General features: G+C 55.5%; 1 protein-coding gene across 1 annotated transcript; it reads right to left on the reverse strand.

Moving 5' to 3' along the window:
- Window positions 1-1,391: 1,391 nt before the first annotated feature.
- On the reverse strand, window positions 1,392-17,877 carry NCF4 (neutrophil cytosolic factor 4). The gene is made up of 10 exons (XM_037847172.1): window positions 17,730-17,877; window positions 12,535-12,619; window positions 11,975-12,128; window positions 9,815-9,885; window positions 6,856-6,983; window positions 5,733-5,790; window positions 5,042-5,140; window positions 3,360-3,490; window positions 2,982-3,047; window positions 1,392-1,758 (listed from the first exon to the last, which is right to left on the reverse strand). The coding sequence occupies exons 1-10, from the start codon at window positions 17,759-17,761 to the stop codon at window positions 1,563-1,565; spliced, it is 1,020 nt and encodes a 339-aa protein (XP_037703100.1). The 5' UTR covers window positions 17,762-17,877; the 3' UTR covers window positions 1,392-1,562.
- Between the last annotated feature and the right edge of the window lie 273 nt (window positions 17,878-18,150).

The raw sequence follows: 18,150 nt of genomic DNA on the forward strand, positions 1-18,150 counted from the left end.
TCTGTTACACAAGGAGGTCAGCGAGGACTGTGGCTGAAACCAAGGTGGTTCACAGTAATGCCTCTTAGTAGTCTTCACCTGGTCCCCATCAATGGGAAACTGAGGCTACCCAATAAAGACAAGACTACCAAGGGGTGACATCCCATAGGAAGGAGGTTGTGGGTTGCCCCACCAAATAAAGACCCCATATGGCCAACGTGCTGGCCAAGAGTCAATGATATCTGAAATGGGTGATGGAAGGAGGTAGCTTAGATGACCAATTTAGGATCTGTGACCAGCTACAGTTGCAGGGACTTTAACAGCTTTGGGCATTGATTTTCTACACAGACACACACACACACACACACAACCCCACTCCCCCTCAACTTGCCACCCCACTACTTTATATGAAGAAGACTGTGGTAGCTGACATTTTAGGTTCATGTGGGAATGTGTCTGTACTGACATCACCTTACAATGATATTGCAGCTCATGGGACTCCCCATGTGCCCTGTCTTAGAGGCATGGAATTTTCATGTGGTTGAAGGACAGAAGTGGACGACAAGGGGGGAAAGGGGTGGACTGTACCAAATATCTCATTTGCCCATCCATATCTACTCTCCACTCTTCACCCTACTCTCTGCCCTAAGAAGATGCTCCGGGTGTATTACAACCGCCTAGTCCTATGGCTTTCGGTTGGGTTTGGCAATGATCCTCCCACCCCTGCCCTCCAAATTAAAAGGGGAGAGCAGAAGGAGGGAAGAGAGGGAGGCTGGGATGTTTATTTCCCTGGTCCCCCCCCGAAAGGTTACTCAGGTCAGGGCTTGTCTACTAACCGAAGGTCACTGGTTCTCTCAAGGTGACTTTCTCTATGCCACACTCTCCTTCCAGGTTTTGCAAACACTCCCTCCCTTTATTCCTTTGGGCCCAGAGACATAACATGCTCATGGTCCTGTATCTGGGATAGTAAAGTATTCCTTCTGGTTTCCCCACATGCTGCTTACATTTTTGTAAATAGTCCATTTATTAAACTCTCCTTGAATTATCCCGATTTGAGGGTGCCATGTTTTTCCTATTGGACATCTGATGATGGGTCTGGAACAGGATTCTCAAATGGGAGGTGGCATTGGCACAGCACCAGCAGGCACTTGGGAGCAGGTTATTCTGTGAGGCCAGTGGCCAGTTAAGGACAAGGGTAACAGTGGGAGGAAAGGGGGCAAAAGGGAAGCAGGCAGCAGGGACAGGAGTGTCAGGTGGGTTTCTCTGCCCTTGTGGACAGGGAAGGGGAGGGAGTGGCTGGCTCAGAAGAGGAAAGCCAGGGCCCCCTTCCAGATGCAAATCACCCCGTGAGGGTCACTAAATGCTATTTCACTTCCTCCTCTTTTCCCCAAAAGAGACTCTTTTCACCAGTCTTGTCCTTAAATGTGAAATGATTTCTTTAATTCAGAGATAAGTGTAGAAACAGAGAGAGTACAAGCCAAGCCCGATGTGTCCATGAGCCACAGACCAGGATGTCCGTCCGGCTCCCGGCCCTTCCTGGTCCGCATCTCCTCTTTGCCAGGCGGCCCCTCACTGCCCTCGGCTCAGGGGACTGTGTTGTAGACCTTGTAGTCGTCCCTCTGGGTGACGTGCAGCTTCCAGGGGAAGAGGCGCTTCTGGGAGGGGAGGCCTCGGGCCTGCCGCACCATGAGCCGGACGTCCTCGTCCGAGAGCAGCCGAATCAGGTCCCCCTCCGCATCCCGGTAATTTAGGGCGATGTCTTCCTTCTGGAACTCCCGCCTGGGTGGGAAAGGTCAGTGAACGAGGGTTAGTCAAGGGTCCCAGTGGAGAAGCCAGGGGCCTTGGGCCTAAACGCAGAGGCCGGAAGAGGGGGCAGAGGGACGTGTATGGCCTGGATCTAAGAATTAGACAAGGTCAGAGCTTCTCTGGGTCTTACACAGGCCCAAGGGTTGGAGAAATCCAACCTCCCATTGTGTACTTGGGAAAACTGAGACCTAAAGGGGAAAGGGATTTTACAGTAAACTAGTGGCCTAGCCTGAGCTACCTCATGTATCAATGTGCTGGAGACTTAAGACCTGTCATGGGGGGAGGGGATTGGGTTGGGCAGGTTTCCTACCGAGTACAGCAGAATAGAGCCCCAGGGAGATAGCTGTGTGCAGCTATTGGGGAGCACATTTTAAGTCTTGGAACTGTCTGCGGTGGGGTGCAGGAGGTTGGGCACTCTCAGACCTTCCTGGCAAAAGTAAAAATAGATCCAACCTTTCTACAGGTAACTTAGGCAAAATAGGTCAGAAGCCAAAAGACTTGTAAACACTCTGATCCCCATGTTCTTCTTTTAGAAAATTATCCTAAGGTTATACTCAGACAAGTCATCAAATACATGACCAAAGATTGTCATCATGGCGTTGTTGATAGTAGACAAAAAGCAGAAGATAAACTACATGGCTACAAAATGTAGACGGCTACGTCAGTTATGGTGCATCTGTAGACTGGTACCATACCGCCGATTAAACTAATATCTGTGTGTGTGTGTGTGTGTGTGCACAAGCAACTCAAATGAACATCAAATAGTGCGAGGAGTAAAACTATGGGGTGATTTCACTTCTTTATACCTTTATGTGATTTCTGACATCTTTTAGCCTTACAGTTATAGTCAAAATAGCCATCCACTAATGATCTGGGTCTTGGGAGGAAGTGAGTTCCCTACCAGCACAGGGTCCACGTCCAATTTTTTTTAGTTAGAGAGACTCTGGCTTTAGCTGCAAATCTGCACTCGCAAACCGAGTGACCTCAGCTAAGTCCCTTTACCTCTCTGTGGCTCCAGGGCTGGTTTTTAACCTGGGGATGTTGATACCTTCCCTACAGGGCAGTGGCCTGAGTAAACAAGATTGCAGAATAGATGCAAAACACCCAGCACCTCAATATATCCTCTCTCTCCCTCTGGGCTCTTCTCCAGGCCCTCTGAGCCCCCACAGCCCTGCCTCCCCACCCCACCCCTTCACCTCATGAGTCCCAGCAGGTCTTTGAACAGCGGGGTGCTGCTGAGGTCTTCTTCCACGGCGATGTCCCTAGGGGGCAAGGGCAGGGGTGAGGGGGATCAGGCTGGAAGGGGGTGGGGTGGGGATGAGGCTGGCCGGCCACGCTGGGCCTTGACCTCTTATTAACGCTAATCTGGAAGGCAGCGGGAGCCTGCTGCAGACTTTTAAGTGGGGGAAGGAACAAAATGAGATTTGGTTTGGTTTTCAGTGCCAGCAGTGGGGGAATGCGGGATGGGCAGAAGGGTGGTGAGGGGAGGTGTGGGAGGTGGGCAAGGAGGGTGCGATGGGGTGGGGGGTGGGCAAGGAGGGTGGACAGGCCCCTCCCTCCCAGCAGCCTCTAACTTGATGGTGCTGATGGTGTCTTCGTAGTAGTAGCAGCGCAGCCAGTTGGTGGGGTCATCTTCCTCAGAAAAGTCCTTGAGGATCTTCACAAAGGAGAGCGGGAAGATGCCGGTGGCTCCCCGAACAGTGCCCTGGAGGAGAGGGTGGAGAGCTGGGGGGCTGGCAGAGAGGCAGCAGGGCCTCGCATCGGAGCCCCCAGTCCTTTTATAAAGCTGGGGATCCAGGTCTCCCTACTTGAGTAACAAGTTCACCCAGCTCTTCACCCCAAGAAGACTTAACCTTTCGATTTTAAAATGGGTGAAGACCTGAATTTATCTGGAAAGCTGGTTTCATCTCATTCACTCGTTCATTGACTCAGTCATTCATTCCACAACTTCTGGAGCACCAGCTACATGGCAGGCTCTGGGCACACAGAACAGGTCAAAGCCTCTGCCCTCGTGGAGCTTCCTGACAACAAGGGCAACGCTTCACAGGTGAGTAGTGAACTAGAGTGAGTCAGATGGTGGTGGTAGGTGTTAAGGAGGAAAGTAGAACAAGGGAGGAGGCAGGAGAGCAGACACCTCCCGGCACTGCTCTAGCCCTTTTCCCAGCCCAGACCTCCCTCCTAAACTCCAGCCCCAGCCCTGCCTGTATTTTGTGCACTTTTTCTCTTAACCCTCAGAACAGCCTATGGAAGACATACTCCTTACTCCTCGTTTCACAGAGGTATAAATGAGGTTCAAAGTGCCCCCCTCCTTGTGACTGCCCCTCCCCTCTGTCTGAGGACAGAAGTTAGCCAGCATACAGACACATAGAACTTTCCAGAAAACAGGAAGGCAACATACATTTCCTGTTTCTGAAGAATGACGTAGTGATATCCCTCCTGCAACAGAGCACGAGGATCAGGGTCAAACCGAAACTAAGTTGAGGAGACCAATCGTCCCCTGCTCCCTCCAGCCCCTGGACAAAGGGACCCCTCCCTGACCCCCGCCACACGTCCCCAGGGGAGCTGCCTCAGGGAGCTTTCCCAAGGGCCCTCACATCCGCTGCTCTCTGTGGGCCAGAGCCTGGGCACCCACCAGCCCACTTAGCCCCCATGGGACTCCTATGACAAACGGTCAGTGTTATCTGCATTTACAGAAAAGGAAACCATGGGGTTGAGCAAGTTTCCCAAGGTCCCAAAGCTAGTTGAAAACATGACCCAGTCAGGCAGACTCCAGAGCGCAAGCTCTTAATTGCTATCTTTTCCCGCCGCCTACAATTAAGCAATGCTATCCCCATATTACAAACCAGCGGCTTCCACCCAGGGGTGATTTTGGTCCCCAGGGGCAAACGTCTGGGGACATTTGATTGTCAGAAGTGGGGGGAGGGGGCTGCCGTGAGCAAAGCACAGGACCCCCTCCCCCAATTAAGAGGTGCCCAGCCCCAGATGCCAAGAGTGCTGGGGCGAAGCAATCCAGCCACAGACCAAGAAATTAAACTCCGCAGATTAGCTGGTTTACCTGGGCCGACAAGTCTGTTGGAGTCAGAACCAGAGGCAGGTAGGCTGGCTCCAGAGCCTTCTGCTCCGCCAGGGACTGGGTCCTCTCACACTGGCCCCCTCCCCAAATCTCCAGGGCTGTCCTCAGACAACACCTCTCTCCTGAAGCCTCCCCCAGACCCTCCCCGGCCTCCACCCGCCCTGGCTCCTGACGCCGCCTCACCTCCAGCCAGTCTTTGTTGATCCGACTGAGAAGGAAGATCACATCCCCAGTTTTGAAACTCAGCTCCAGTTTGCTGTTCCCAGTGAAGTCAAACAAGGCCTGGGAAGCAGAGCAGGGGTGAGGAGGGAGGGGAATGACACTCATTAGCTCTTTCTGAAGTGCTTTATGTACTTCCATATCCCCATTTTACAGAAGAGGAAGCCGAGGCTCAGAGAGAATGTGTGACTTGTTTGAGGCCACCCCATTTGTTAGTGGTGGAGCCAGGATTTGAACCCGGGTCTACTCGACTCCGGAATGCCTGCTCCTTCCAGCCCAGGACTGACAAGCAGGGGGGAAAGGGAAACACAGCACATGCTTGGACACCCACCTCCCTGTCCCCAGGCCTCACCAAGGGCTTCCAGCATGCCCATAACCCTTAGCTCCTCTCCTCTGGCCCACAAGCAGGGCTGAGGCCATGAAAACTCACTGAAGGAATGGATGGGAACATGCACTCCCCTCTGCTTCTGGGTGCTTGCCGATCCCCTCCCTCTCCGGACTCAGTGTCAGAGGCTTTGGCCCTTTAGAATCCCTGTCCCCAGCACCATCCCAGGCACACAGCTGGCTCTCAGCAGGAGGGCCTCATCGGCTGACCAGTGGAGCCTGGAGCAGAGGCTGCTGCCCCTCGGGAAGGCCTGGCCTGGGCCTGGGGTACCTCTGCCCGTGGAGCTTCCAGGCGGTCAAAGCCGGGGCCTTGTGGGGAGACGCTCTTGCTGCGGAGAAAGAAGGGGGGCTTGTCAGCCCACCTGAGGCCCTCGGGGCGGCTGCCTGCTCCCACACCCAGAGGGGGCCCTCCCCAGGTGTCGGAAAGGCAGGGGAAGGGGATTTAAAAATGCGGCTGCATGTGCTCCTCTCCAACATCACACTGATGGCGACAGGGCTCTCAGACCCCCGTGGAGGCGGATGCATAATCCACTTCGGATGGGGAAGCAGGGGCTCCGAAAGGGGGTGGGGAGAGGTGACATTTGTTCAGTGCCTATCACTAGCCAAGCCTTTCACATTTGTTTTATCTTCGAATCCCCACAACCAGCTTTTGAGGTAAGTGCTATTATTCTAACGTTTCAGCTGAGGAAACTGAGGCACAGGAGGTGGCAGAGCTGGGATTCAAACCTGCATCCTGAGCCCGCCCGCGGGGATGGCCGTGACCCAGCAGACACACACAATGTTTGCTGGCAGAGGACGAAGGAGGGGCTGGGAGGGAGGCCAGGGTCTCGTGAACACCATTCCCTGGTTTTCCTGGAATTCTTAGCGGTTTGGATTTTCTGATTATTTCCTGCGTCTGGAAGGGGCGTGTTTTGTAATGGGGGGGCCACAGCGCCCCTGGGGGCCAGTGTGATACAGCAGGAGCCTCAGACGATCCCTGGAGCTAAAACCCACCAGGGACAGCATCCCCGGAGACGCTCAGGGAATGTTTGTTGAAGGAGTGACTCTTTCCTCCTCCCCCTGCTCCCCACTTTCTCCAGGCACCCAAAGCCCTCAGGCCATCCCTACTGGTCCTGTGCCACCAAACCCTCCCTGGTCAGTGTCCCAGCGCTTGTCCTCTTCCAGTCCTAACTGTCACCCACATCAAAACGTGCCCACCCTCCGCCTCCAGGCCCTGCCCTTGATTTTCTAAGCTCACCTAATAAGCCAAACCATCCCGGAGAGCTCGGGGCTGGAACGGGCCTGTGTTCCTGCTCTCCTCCCAGGGAAGAGGGGTGCCTTTCCAGCAGCAGCCTCGGGGACAGGAGCCCCATTACGAGGGCCCTGGCTGGGTGGGAGGCAGGGGGAGCGCTTACACTTTCCGGGTGCGCGGGCGGAGCCGGCGGAGCGCCTGGGGCACCTGCTCCGAGTCGTAGGGCGACTGGTAAAAGAAGATCCGGACATCCTCATCCATCAGCACCCAGACAGGCAGGCTGAGAAGTTTCTGCGTTTGTGGGGAGGGGGCACGGTGGTCAGCAGAAACATCTGGACATCCCAGCCCCACTGCCCGGCTCCATCCTCCTGATGCTGGTCCTTCTCTCCCTATTAGTGCGTTGTATGCCCAAGAACCTTCATCAGGTTGAAGGTTGTGTTTCAGCTTTGCCCCTGAGTTCTAGGTTGGGAGGGAGACAACTGAATTGAAAAAAAGCTCATTTGGAAAAGACCTACATGTCTCCAGAAATGACGAGAATGGTGATGGCAGACGGTATGATATGATAATGACAGGGTAGGCACTGCCCTACCTGTCCCACACCTAGACCCTCACTCCATCTCGCAAGAGCCTGGTGAGTTAGGATCAGAGACATGAAGCCACCTGCCCAAGGCCACACAGCTAGCAAGTGACAGAGCTGGGGGTGCCCAGAGCCATCTACTGAGGAGGCGAGACAGCAACGGAAAGAGGAACCCCAAAAAACCCAAATAACCCCAGTTAGCAACAGTTGATGTGGTTATTACTACCTAAAAAATGCTTCCGGATGCTTTATCTCATGTCGCAGTAAAGAAAACCAGCCTGGGAAAGGGGAACTGTCTTGCCCAGAGTGGCAGAGCTAAGAAGTGGTGGGGTGGGGACTCAAGCCCTGGTGTCCCCCTGTGCTGGCCACACCCACCACACACAAACCCTACGGCTGTTTTCACGGATGCGGAGGACCCAGAACCTGGCTCCGCGCTGCTCAGGCCTCCCCCTGGGAACACTGCGGGTCAGCCTGGGGCATCGCAGCTCCAGAACCACCAGATCCCTGCAGAGAATCCCACAGGGGTGGCAGGTTGGGAAGGTCCGGGAAACTCCATCCTGGAGGAGCTGGAGCTGCAGAGCCCAGAAAAGACCAGGCTGAGGGAGCTGGGTGAACTGGCCTACGGGGCGGGGCGGCGGGGGGGCAGCCCAGAGCGGGTTGAGGGCCGAGGCCGAGCCAGGCTGCACCTGGGATTGAATCCCAGCCCGACCACTCACGAGCTCGGTGACCTTGGCAAGGGTGCCTCTGTTTCCTCATTGATAAAATGAGGATATTAAGAGCATCTGCCTCATGGGATTGTATAAGGATTGAATAAGAGAATACATGTAACACATTTAGGACAGCACCGAGTATATAGCAAGTGCATCACCAGTGTTAGATATTGCTCTTGTTCTTTTCATTACAACGTAGCACAGTGGGTCAGAGTACAAACCCTGCATCCACACAGATGTGAATTCAAATCCCAGCCCTCCTTCCTACCAGTTCTGAGTGACTTCACCTGTCTCCTCTACTTCCTCAGTGGTAAATAGGGATAATCATATACAACTTACAAGTTACTAAGGGGATTAGATATTCAGTTATCCAAGAAATGTATATCAAGAGCCTCCTGGTTGCCAGTCAAAGCACCCAGGCAACTCCAGTTGTTGTTATCATGGGACCTATATCCTTCATGAGGAAAGGGGTGAGACCACCAGGGGGTGGAAGTTACAGGGAATCAGGCTTTTCTGATAGCTGTCCCTTGTTGGACAAGGTGGGACAGGAGAGAGTGAGTGGTAGTGAGCTCCCTGTCACAGGAGGTGTGCAAACAGGGGATGGAGTTGCCAGAGCAGGGGTTTCCATACTGACTGATCCCTGGGCTTCTAGGAACCCAATCTGATACAAACCTGTAGAGATGGAATCCTCTGGCCAGCTGTTTGCTAAGACCAGGGGAGCTGTTGGTGTGAGAAGAGCCCAAGCTCGCAGCTTCTGCTCCCTCCTTCCCTGCAGAGCCACGCCCCCTCTTCCAGCCCCGCCCCTTGAAGGTGGAGCCTGGTCTACCCTGAGCAAACAAGCAGTTGTCACAGCACCCCCTTGAGGGGAGATGCCTCCAGTGCTGGAGCCCACAGGGCTTCCCTCCCTACCTCTTCCCGGCCACCTCCCCTCCTCTCATCCCCTTTGCACTCCTCCTACCCCAACACTCAAAATCATTAATTCTCACATTCCAGGAGCCAGTCCACAGAGGGTAGGAAGCACAGCCCCTTGGCACACATGAGAAAACCAAGGCCTGGAGAGGATAGGCAACTTGCCCCAAATCACCCAGCCTGTCAACATCAGAGCCAAGACCAGAGACTCCTAGCTCAGTGCTCCTCAGCTGCGAGAGTCAAAGAGAAGGTGGAGCCCTCGGCTGCATGTGAGGACCCTCTGGGCGATGAGGAGTGCTTCCCTCTCTAGCTTCCTGAAGGTTCCATCAACTTAGACTTGTATGCCTCTAGTGCTGGGCTGCTCACTACCTCATGGGAAATACAGCCCCTTCCGTGGACACCCTGATTAGTGGAAGGCCATTCCTGACCACCATGGCTTTTCCCTTAAGATGCTCCTTCCTCTGCTCCCATCTTGTAGGGACTCCTTAGCTTGCAGTTTAGAGGAAATACAAGGGCTCCCAGCCAGGGGTCTTGAAGGCAACTAAAATCCAGTCTGCACCCCAGCAAGGGGGGCTTCGGCCAGAGGCACTGTATGAACAACCTGCGGCCCTGGTCAGTTTGTGCCCCCTTACCCAACCCATGCCTCTTTGCTTTGTGATTTTATGACCCATGTGTCAGAGTGCTCCCTGGACAGTGGGTATCCGAACGCCTGGCCAGGTTTGGAGCATTAAAGGAGAGTTGTTAATTGAAGTTGAGCCTCCTTGTACCTGCCCCCCAGCCCAGGAACCCTCAGAACGCACGCTGTTCCTCTCCCCAGGCCAGACATTTAAGGACTGAAGATGGAGCGGGGCGCCTTGGAGCTGGAGAGCCAGCCCAGTCCCTGGGGACAGTACCCAGGCCACCCCCTCTCCCACCCCCACGGATACCTTCATGTAGGCGTTGAGGGCTGGGATCCGCGACTCTGCAATCTCCTGCTTCACACCCATGTAGACCTTGGCTGGGGAGAGGCAAAGAGCTGTCCTGGGAGCCTCACCCAGGCACGTGGCTCCCGGGCCTGGGCCACCCACCCTGTATCCTTCCAAGGTGGCACCTTCTCATCATTAAAGTTCCCACTCAGGCACCACCCACCACGCAGCGTGAGCTCTCTGAATTGCACTATTGCCAGCTCCTAGCTGTCTCCATTTAGTTGTTTGTTTACTGCCTGCTCCTGCAAAATACACGCACACACACACATACAGGAGTCTAAGTCCCGAGAGGACGGGAGCCTTGTCTGTTTTGCTCACAGCTGTACTCCCATCACCTAGAACAGGGTCCTCAACCCTGGGTGCACATTCCAATCACCTGAGGAGCTTTGAAAAATCTCAGTGGGTAGGCCCCGCCCAGAGCAATTAAATCAGTCTCCAGGGATGGGCTTGCCTCAATCTTTTTTAAATCTCTCAAGGTAATTCCAATATGCAGTCAAAGTTAAGGCCATGGGTCTAGAGCAGTGCCCAGACCAATAAATCCATGCTGAGTGGATGCATGAATAATTCCTCAAAAGGAAGGCAGAGTGTTTTAGGGGTAGGGGAACAGATGTTGGTGGATGGAGAGACAAATGTCCCCTACAGGGGCCTTCAGCAGGGGAGTTGGGTGTGGGACCCGCCTGGCTTACGTTGCCATGAAACAGGCAGGTGCTGGTGTCTGGTGGGGTCAGAGGTACAAGGATCTGGGCTAGAGGCAGACTTTTGGGAGTTAGTAGGAACAAGTCTCAGGTGTGGATGGGTCAGATGGCCTAGACAAGTGTTTGGAGTAGACAAGACAGAGGACAACGGCAGTACAGAGCACGTCCACCTTCAAAGGAGCACCCAAAAAGGGAGATTCTGTAACTGAGGCTCTGCGGGAGGAGCCGGGCAGGTAGACGGGGATCAGACGTGGGTGCCCAGCAGTCAAGGTGGAGACAGCTTCAGGGTGGAAGAAGGGGTCCATGAAGACAAGGCCTGGACTGTGGCCCCAAGGTCAGAGTGAAGAGGTTATGGGCCCCGGTACTAGAGGCATTTCGGGGGTTCAGTGAGAGTTGGAACCAAGCCGGTGGGCTGAGGAGTGGACAGGGGATGAGCGGGTGAGGCAGCAAATGATGGTTTACTGTGGACAGAGGGAATAGAGAGCGTTGAGGGATGGAGGCTGCTTCAGGAATGCTTATTAACAGCCTGTGTGTGTTTAAGGACAGAAGAGAATGGAGTCTGTGCAGGTGCTTAGGAGAGGCAGTCAATGCCCAGAGGAGAAGGTGAGGGTGCAAAGAAGACGGGGGGGCGAATTATGGGTGAGGGAAGGCATGCAGCACCCGAGGAGAGGTCGGCTTGGAGCAGGGGACACTGAGTCTCCTGCAACCTGAGGAAGGAGAAACCCAGGTGCAGGGGACGAGAGAGAAGTGAGGAGCCCACAGGGGAGATTTGGTTTCCTTTGTGGGACATGAGGAGTGGGGCTTATGGTCATTTGCTCAGCGAGAGAGAGAAGAGGGAGCTGGAGGGGGGTTTGGAGCTTGAACAAGGGAAGGTCGGGAATGGGCTCGGGCTGGGGTGGGGGCCACACATGGTGCACCGATCCTGGAGGGCATGGAGGGGCCCCTGAGGTCACCCCACCTAGTCCACGCCTAGCCAGGGCCCTAGTGGCAGGGCAGGACCTGGGGAGCCAGAGCTCTGGAACTGTCCATGGTGCATTAGTTCGGAGTAAGGGAGGAGGCTAAGGAGGCAGGAGGTCAGGGGGAGGGCTGGAAAATGAGTCCCTGTGTTTAGAGGGAGGTAGAACCGTGGCCTCGTGGTGGATGGCTCATGCCGGGTGGCTGTAAAGGTCATCGGGGTCCAGGAGATCAAGGACAGTGAGGCCAGAGGGTTGGCGGTGACAGTTCCAGGATGATGCAGAGAGCTGGGGAGGCAGCCGTGGCTGCTGGGAGGAAGGCCATGGGCTAAAGAAACAGTTTTCACTTGGGGTCAGAATAGAAGAACCCAACAGTGCCAGGCGGAGCTGGAAGGCTAGGCCAACACGGCTCCGTCCTGGGGCAGAGGGGAGCCCAGCTCCGCAGGCAGCAGGGCTGGGTACTGGGGTTCTACCTGGGAGGGTGGGGAGGTTGCAGGCCAAGGGACTGGCCTTGTTCTCTGGCCTAAACCGCTCCTCCAGCTTGGTCTGCAAGGCATAGAACTGGCGGTAGCGGCGGTAGATGAGGTACTTGGTTCCCCCTTTCGTCTTCACCTCGATGACAAAAACCTAGGGAGGGAGGATGGAGGTCAAGGGTCAGGCTTCAGAGGCCAGGAGTAGAAGGGGGTTGGGGTTCAGAGGTCATAGGGATAGAGCAGGAATCCCCGACCTCAGCACTGTCGCCATTTGGGGCTGGATAATTCTTTGTTGGCGGCTTGGGGGGTTTGCATTCCGGCCACTGCCCACCGGATGCCAGTAGCATCCCCCCACCCCCACCCCCAAGTCATGACAATCAAAACATCTCCAGTCAAATGTTCCTGGGGCAGGGGTTCAAAATCATCCTGGTGGAGAACCACTGGGATAGGGGTTGAGAGTTGAGAGAGTTGGAGGTTTGGAGGTCAGAAGGTGAAAGTGCAGAGGTCAGAAAGATAGAGGTTCAGAGGTCAGAGGGTGAACGGCCAGGGGTCTCTCTTACAAAGTGACTGGTGAAGCCTTTCTTCTCTTCAATGTCGGCGATGTTGGCTGAGATGGGAATGTCATCAGGAAGCTGTTCGAAGTCACTGATGGAGGCAGAGGGAAAGAAGCCCCAGTTATCACCACGCCTTGCCCAGTGGGCCGTCTTGGTGTGAGGCAACGTGCAAAGCAAACCAATAGTGTTACCCGCTGCCCCTCACTCGGCACTGGGCATCCAGAGATAAACGAGGCACCATCCTTCCCTGAGGGCGCGGGCTCTGAGGATGGGGTTCCCAGGTGATTGTCGTGTTAGCATCTGACAAATGGCTTTGCAGCTGCACTGATTCATTCAGGAGCAAGCACCCCCTCCATGCCAGGCCCTGTTCTAGCACTGGCTCATGGGGGTAAAAAAGTCCACACGCACCCTGAGCAGCGTCCCTGGGAGCCCCTATGAGAGAAGGGCTAAGGATGCCCAGGTTGGAGAAATCATAAAATGGAGACAACCTGCGGGATGGTCTTCCAGGCAGTGGGAACAGCGTATGCTCAGATTCTGAAGCTCAAGGGTGGGCCCGGGTCTTGTGTGGCTGGAGCCTGGCGTGACCTGAGACCGAACAGGCCAATAGGAACGGTCTGAGGGGAGCCTTGAGTGCCAAGCTAAGGGACCCCTATGGGCAATAAGGAGCCATGCCAGGCTTTGGAACAGGGCCAAACACACCATGGTCCCAGCGTTAGGAGGCCAATGCAGGCAGCCGTGTGGAGAGAAAGGGGTATCAGAGACTGGAGGGAGGGAGGACCACTGGGAGGAGATGAAGTGGTCCAGCTAAGAGAGGACACAGGCCTGAGCAGGGACAGGAGGGGAAGGAAAGATGCAGGGACACTGCCCTTGGCAGACAAAGCTAGCATTTGTTGTGTCCCCTGCTTCTTCCTGACCAACTGAGCTCCGATTTCTTTCAGGGCGGTGACATGCCTAGCCCCAGGCATGATTGGTCTGCACCAAACATATTGATCTTGTTTCTGTTTCCCAGACTCCCTTGCAGGTAGGTGCGTGTGACCAGTTCTGGCCAATGAGACCTGAGAGGAAATCTGCTGCAGGGGCCTCTCAAGAGCATTTGCTTTCCTGATCCAGAGGGATGGACAAGGCCAGTATGGACATCCCCCCCTTCCCCATTCTGCTTGCATTGAGAACAGATGTGATAGCTGGACTTACAGCAGCCATATTGCATACATGAGGCAAAACCATGACGAAGACCAAAGGAATCTCTGGGCTGTCGGTCCTGAAGTCACTGAGCTGTGGAACAGCAGTGACCTACCCTTGGACTTCTCGTTATGTGAAAAAATAAATCTCGGCTTGTGTAAGCCACTCTCAGTCCCTCTGTTCCCTGCAGCCTAATGTATTTCCAATGGAAACATACCAGTTTGCAAGTCATTTCTGAGTTATGAGCAGCAGGATTCAGGGACTGATCGGATGTGGGGCGAAAGCAAGGGCAGTGTCAAGGGTGACGCCCAGATTTCTGGCCAGGATGGGGGGAGATTGGGCGGAGTTGATGGACTCAGTTTGGGGACATCTAATTAGAGAGGCCTCTTGGGCCCCCAGGTTGATGTCCAGCAGGAAGCTGGTGTGTGTAGCTCTGGAACTCAGCAGGGCAGGAGTGGGAGAGGCAAGTGCCATCTGCTTGCAGCTTGTGGTTAAGGCTTCCAGGAAAAAGCAATCAGTGAGCGGAGGAGAAGGCCGAGAGGGCAAGTGGAGGAAGAGAAAACAGGCAAGGAGAGGGAGGAGCAGCCGGGGCCACTGAGTCCAGCCACTTGTGACAGATGATGAAATGAAGCAACTGCGATCTTCTGTTGTCATGATTGGGAAACTGGGGGAGGAGGGGACGGTGCCATGTCCGAGGCCTCCGAGATTGTCAGGACCGCAGGAGAAGTCAGTTTCAAGGCCTGCCTGTCCCTGCATGACCTCTGTCTGCCCGGGATCTCACACTGTGTCGGACCCAGGAGGCTGCACCAGCTGGTGACTCCGGTGGCAGTGGGCACAAGGAAATCCCCCAGCATCCCCAGAGCAAGGCGGTGGCTGCTGGCAAGCTCTAAGCTCCCCACTCGCTTTCCACACATGCCCCTGTGGTGACACCCTTGGCAGAGGCCTCCTCCGCCACTTTCCCCTCGGATGCTGCGCGTTTCATTTGCAATATGGTGGGGGTGAGGTAGGAGGGACCCAGAGGGGAGAACAGGGGCCCAGCACAGTGGGCAATGACTTCCCCAGCTGATATTTCCTGAGTGCACCTCATGCCCCAGGCACTAGTCTAAGACAGGTGAGGAAACTGAGGCACAGTGAGGTGAACTAACTTGCCCAAGAAAGGTGGGCAGCTGGGGCCTGAGCGACTGGCTCCCAAATTTTGCTCCCACACTGCTACATGGCCTCTAAAATAATAATGATAAAGCTGACACTGTGCTAAGTACATTAGGACACAGCCTCTGCCTTCTTGGATCTTACAACTGAGTGGAGGAGTTGGACAGTGAACAAATAATCACTTAATTGAACTGGTCAGCAATGCTAGAAGAAAGAGCTCACACTGTTTTGAGCTGCAACAGAGAGCCCGACTGTTCTATATTCTCTCAAAGAATCAATACTGCAGCAGGCAGGAGGGCTTGGCCAGCAGACACTTGAAAGATGGTGGGTTACGTGCTACCAGAGAGGAGAGCAAGGGTCTGCCCAGACTGAGGGTGGCCAGGGAGGGCTTCCTGGAAGAAGTGGTACTGGTAGTGAGCTGGGGAAAGCAAAGAGGAGTTGGCCACAGGATGGCACAAAAAGCATTTCAGGTGGGGGAAACCAGGGCCATTGAGGCAGGGCCAGTCCAGGGAACTGTGGGTGACGGGGGGTCAAGCGTGGCCGGAGCACAGAGCTAGAGGCTAGAAGTGAGGAGACAGGCAGAGCCCACTCACAAAGGCCTCTGGGCCTCAGAGAGGGGGGTCAGCATTATCCTGGGGTGGGGGTCAGCAGGGACAGACATGGTCAGACTTGTGCAGAGTGGTCAGGACACAGGAACCATCCCACAAAGGTAAAGACCCCGCTCCTGCCCTGCCATGGCCAGCTGGGGGCCCCAGGAAGTTTCCACCCTACTCGCTGGCTCCGTCCCCTCCTCAGTGACATGGGAGTACTTACAGCTTTGGGTAGCTGTGAGCTCACATCTGTAACAAGCACAACCCTAAAATCTCCAGGAGAGCAGGGTCTCCGTTCACCCCCGGGGCCCAGTGCGGCACCAGGCACACAGTAGGTGCTCAACAAATGCCACAACCTTCATTTGTGTTCTAGCAAGTCCTCTGGGGAGGGCAGCAGGAGAAGAGCCTGGCTGCCTGCTGGGGCGAGCTAGAGGCTGCACCGGGCCAGGGGAGAGCCGCTAACTCGACCAACGCTGCCCTTGGAGTAGGGGCTCCCTTGGAGGCTGGCCCTCGCCCAGCTCCTTCAGAGAGGACGGCAGCTCAGGGCCCTGCCCAGCGGGGAAGCTCGAGGCTTTGGACAGGCTGCGCTGCTCATGGAAAGGCTGCTTCAGAGCCCGGCTCGGAGAGGTGGAGGGCCGGGAGAGCAGTTGATTCAGGTCCATGGCTCTGAGTACACAGAAGGGGCTCAAACATGGTTATGGGAACTGAACTCACTCCCCCGGCAGCTGCCCCATCCATCTTTGACATCTCAGGCTTTTGGAAAGTCCTGTGATGTGAAAACTGTCACCTGCCAAGGGAGCCTCTGCCTTGGCCTCAAGCAGAACAAATCTAGGGCCCATTTCCAGGGAGGCCAAATGGCCCCAGAACCTCACTCGAGCGCCCCTGATGGGGTGGGAGAGGGCAGCCGTTCCTCCTCTGAGGCTAAAAAGGGATGGGGAGTGGGAGGCAGGGAAGACACAGTCCTGTTGGTCTGCTCTTGGCATCACCTCTCCAACCCCCGTACCCTGAGAAACGGGAAGTGCCACAAACCTCCAACAGCTGCTGTTTCCTGAAGGTCTGAGTTTGCGTGCCAGGCCCGGAGCCAGTGAGAACTTGTGGGGAAGAGGGGCTGGGATCCAGCTGAAGATCTCACGCCTGTCCCCAGCACCACCCTCTGCGGCTCTAAGCACCTGCTCTGGTCCCTCCTTCCCCACCCCCAGCCTGATCTGCTTCCTCCTGACATTCAACCCCAGCTCCACTTCCAGCTGCAGGTTCCACCCTGGTGTCAACCAGCCTCCCCCATCGGAGTGACCCCCCAAGTCACCCCACACAGTGAGCACAGACACTCTGCTTCTTGTGTCACCCCTGTTCCAATCCAGGAGGGCAAGAGCCCAGCCCTGTTTCCTCAGCCCTCCCCCATCCCACCCCCCCACCCCACCCCCAGCTCACAGCACAGCACTGGTTACCAAGAAAACATTCAGAAAACGCTCACCGAGAGATGAGGGTAGGCCCTGGCAAGCCAGGAGGCCGTGGTCCAAGCCCCGGCTTACCACTCCCGAGTCTCAGCCTTCTCAGCTGCACAATGACAGGGCTGGACTAGAAGGGTCTAGGGATTTTATTTCCAGCTCAAAGATCCATCCACAACTCAGTCAACAACATTTATTTAGCACTTTCTATGTACAGGCATGGGTGTAGATCCTAGGGATGCAGCAGTGATCAAAAACAAACAAAAACACTCTTAGAGTCTGTTATTGATGGGGGGACAGTGGCAAAGAAAAAATGACAAATGACTAAGTGATACAGTGCGTGTAGATAAGGACTATGCAGGAAAAGGAAACGGTCAAAGAGTGATGGGTGGGGGCAAGGGGGCTATCCAGGAAGGCTTCTCAGAGGAAGTGACATTTGTCCTGAGCCTTGAATAAAGACTGAGAACAAGCCCAGTTCTGTGCTTCTGTTTGAACAGAAGCTGAGAAGCTATTTCTGACCACAATGTAGAGCAAAGAGCCCCAGCCTGGGACCCAGGACACCTGAGTTCCCATCTGGAGATGGCCGCCCCCTCGTTGTGTGACCCTGGCTTGGGCAAGTCACTCCCCCTTCTCTGAGCCTCCGTTCCCACATCTGTGCCAGGGGGGAGGTGAGCCACAACTCAAGGGTTCCTTAAAGCTGTTCTAAGAATCTGCGTTTCAGAGTATTCAGGTTCTGACTCAACCCAGCCTCTCAGGATCTGCAGGAGGGCCAGCCTCGGCGACCCCAGGCCTGCCGGGAACAGCGAGGAGGCCCGGGGAGGGCAGCGCCCGCACTCACCTCTCAGCCCGCAGCTGCTGGGCCACAGCCATGGCGGCCAGCAGTCCACGGGAGCCGCGGGCGGCGGGTCTCACCCAGCTAGGCCCCGGGCTGGGTTCACCTCTCACTTCCCTCCAGCCACCCTGCAGCTGGGCCTGTGGTCCCGGGAGGCCCCGCCCCCACTTCACTCCATGCTAGACGAAGCTCCTCCTCCAGGCCCTCTCTCCATCTGCTTGAGGCCTCCACTTCCTCTTAGCCCATCTCCTAGCTGCACAGCAGGAGGGGAAGTGCCCACCCTCGGGAGCTGGTTTGGTAGGAACCCACTGACTTTGGGGCTTTGGAAACTTCCTGGGTGCCAATCCTTGGAGCCAAGCCCTGGTGGTTGGGACATTAGAAAACCCCACTCCGAAGAGACGGTCCTGGTGCTGGCTCAGCCACAGAC

Source organism: Choloepus didactylus, chromosome 8 (genome assembly GCF_015220235.1).
Source record: "Choloepus didactylus isolate mChoDid1 chromosome 8, mChoDid1.pri, whole genome shotgun sequence".
Classification (NCBI taxonomy): domain Eukaryota; kingdom Metazoa; phylum Chordata; class Mammalia; order Pilosa; family Megalonychidae; genus Choloepus; species Choloepus didactylus.

Bases quoted from the DNA above. Each gene is read 5' to 3' on its own strand.
- NCF4 (XM_037847172.1), bottom strand. From the start codon at position 17,761: ATGGCTGTGGCCCAGCAGCTGCGGGCTGAGAG. The intron at 5,791-6,855 runs GTAAGCGCTCCC...CTTTCTCCGCAG, and splicing joins CGCCCGCGCACCCGGAAAGT to CAAGAGCGTCTCCCCACAAG. The intron at 5,141-5,732 runs GTACCCCAGGCC...TCTGCTTCCCAG, and splicing joins TGGAAGCTCCACGGGCAGAG to GCCTTGTTTGACTTCACTGG.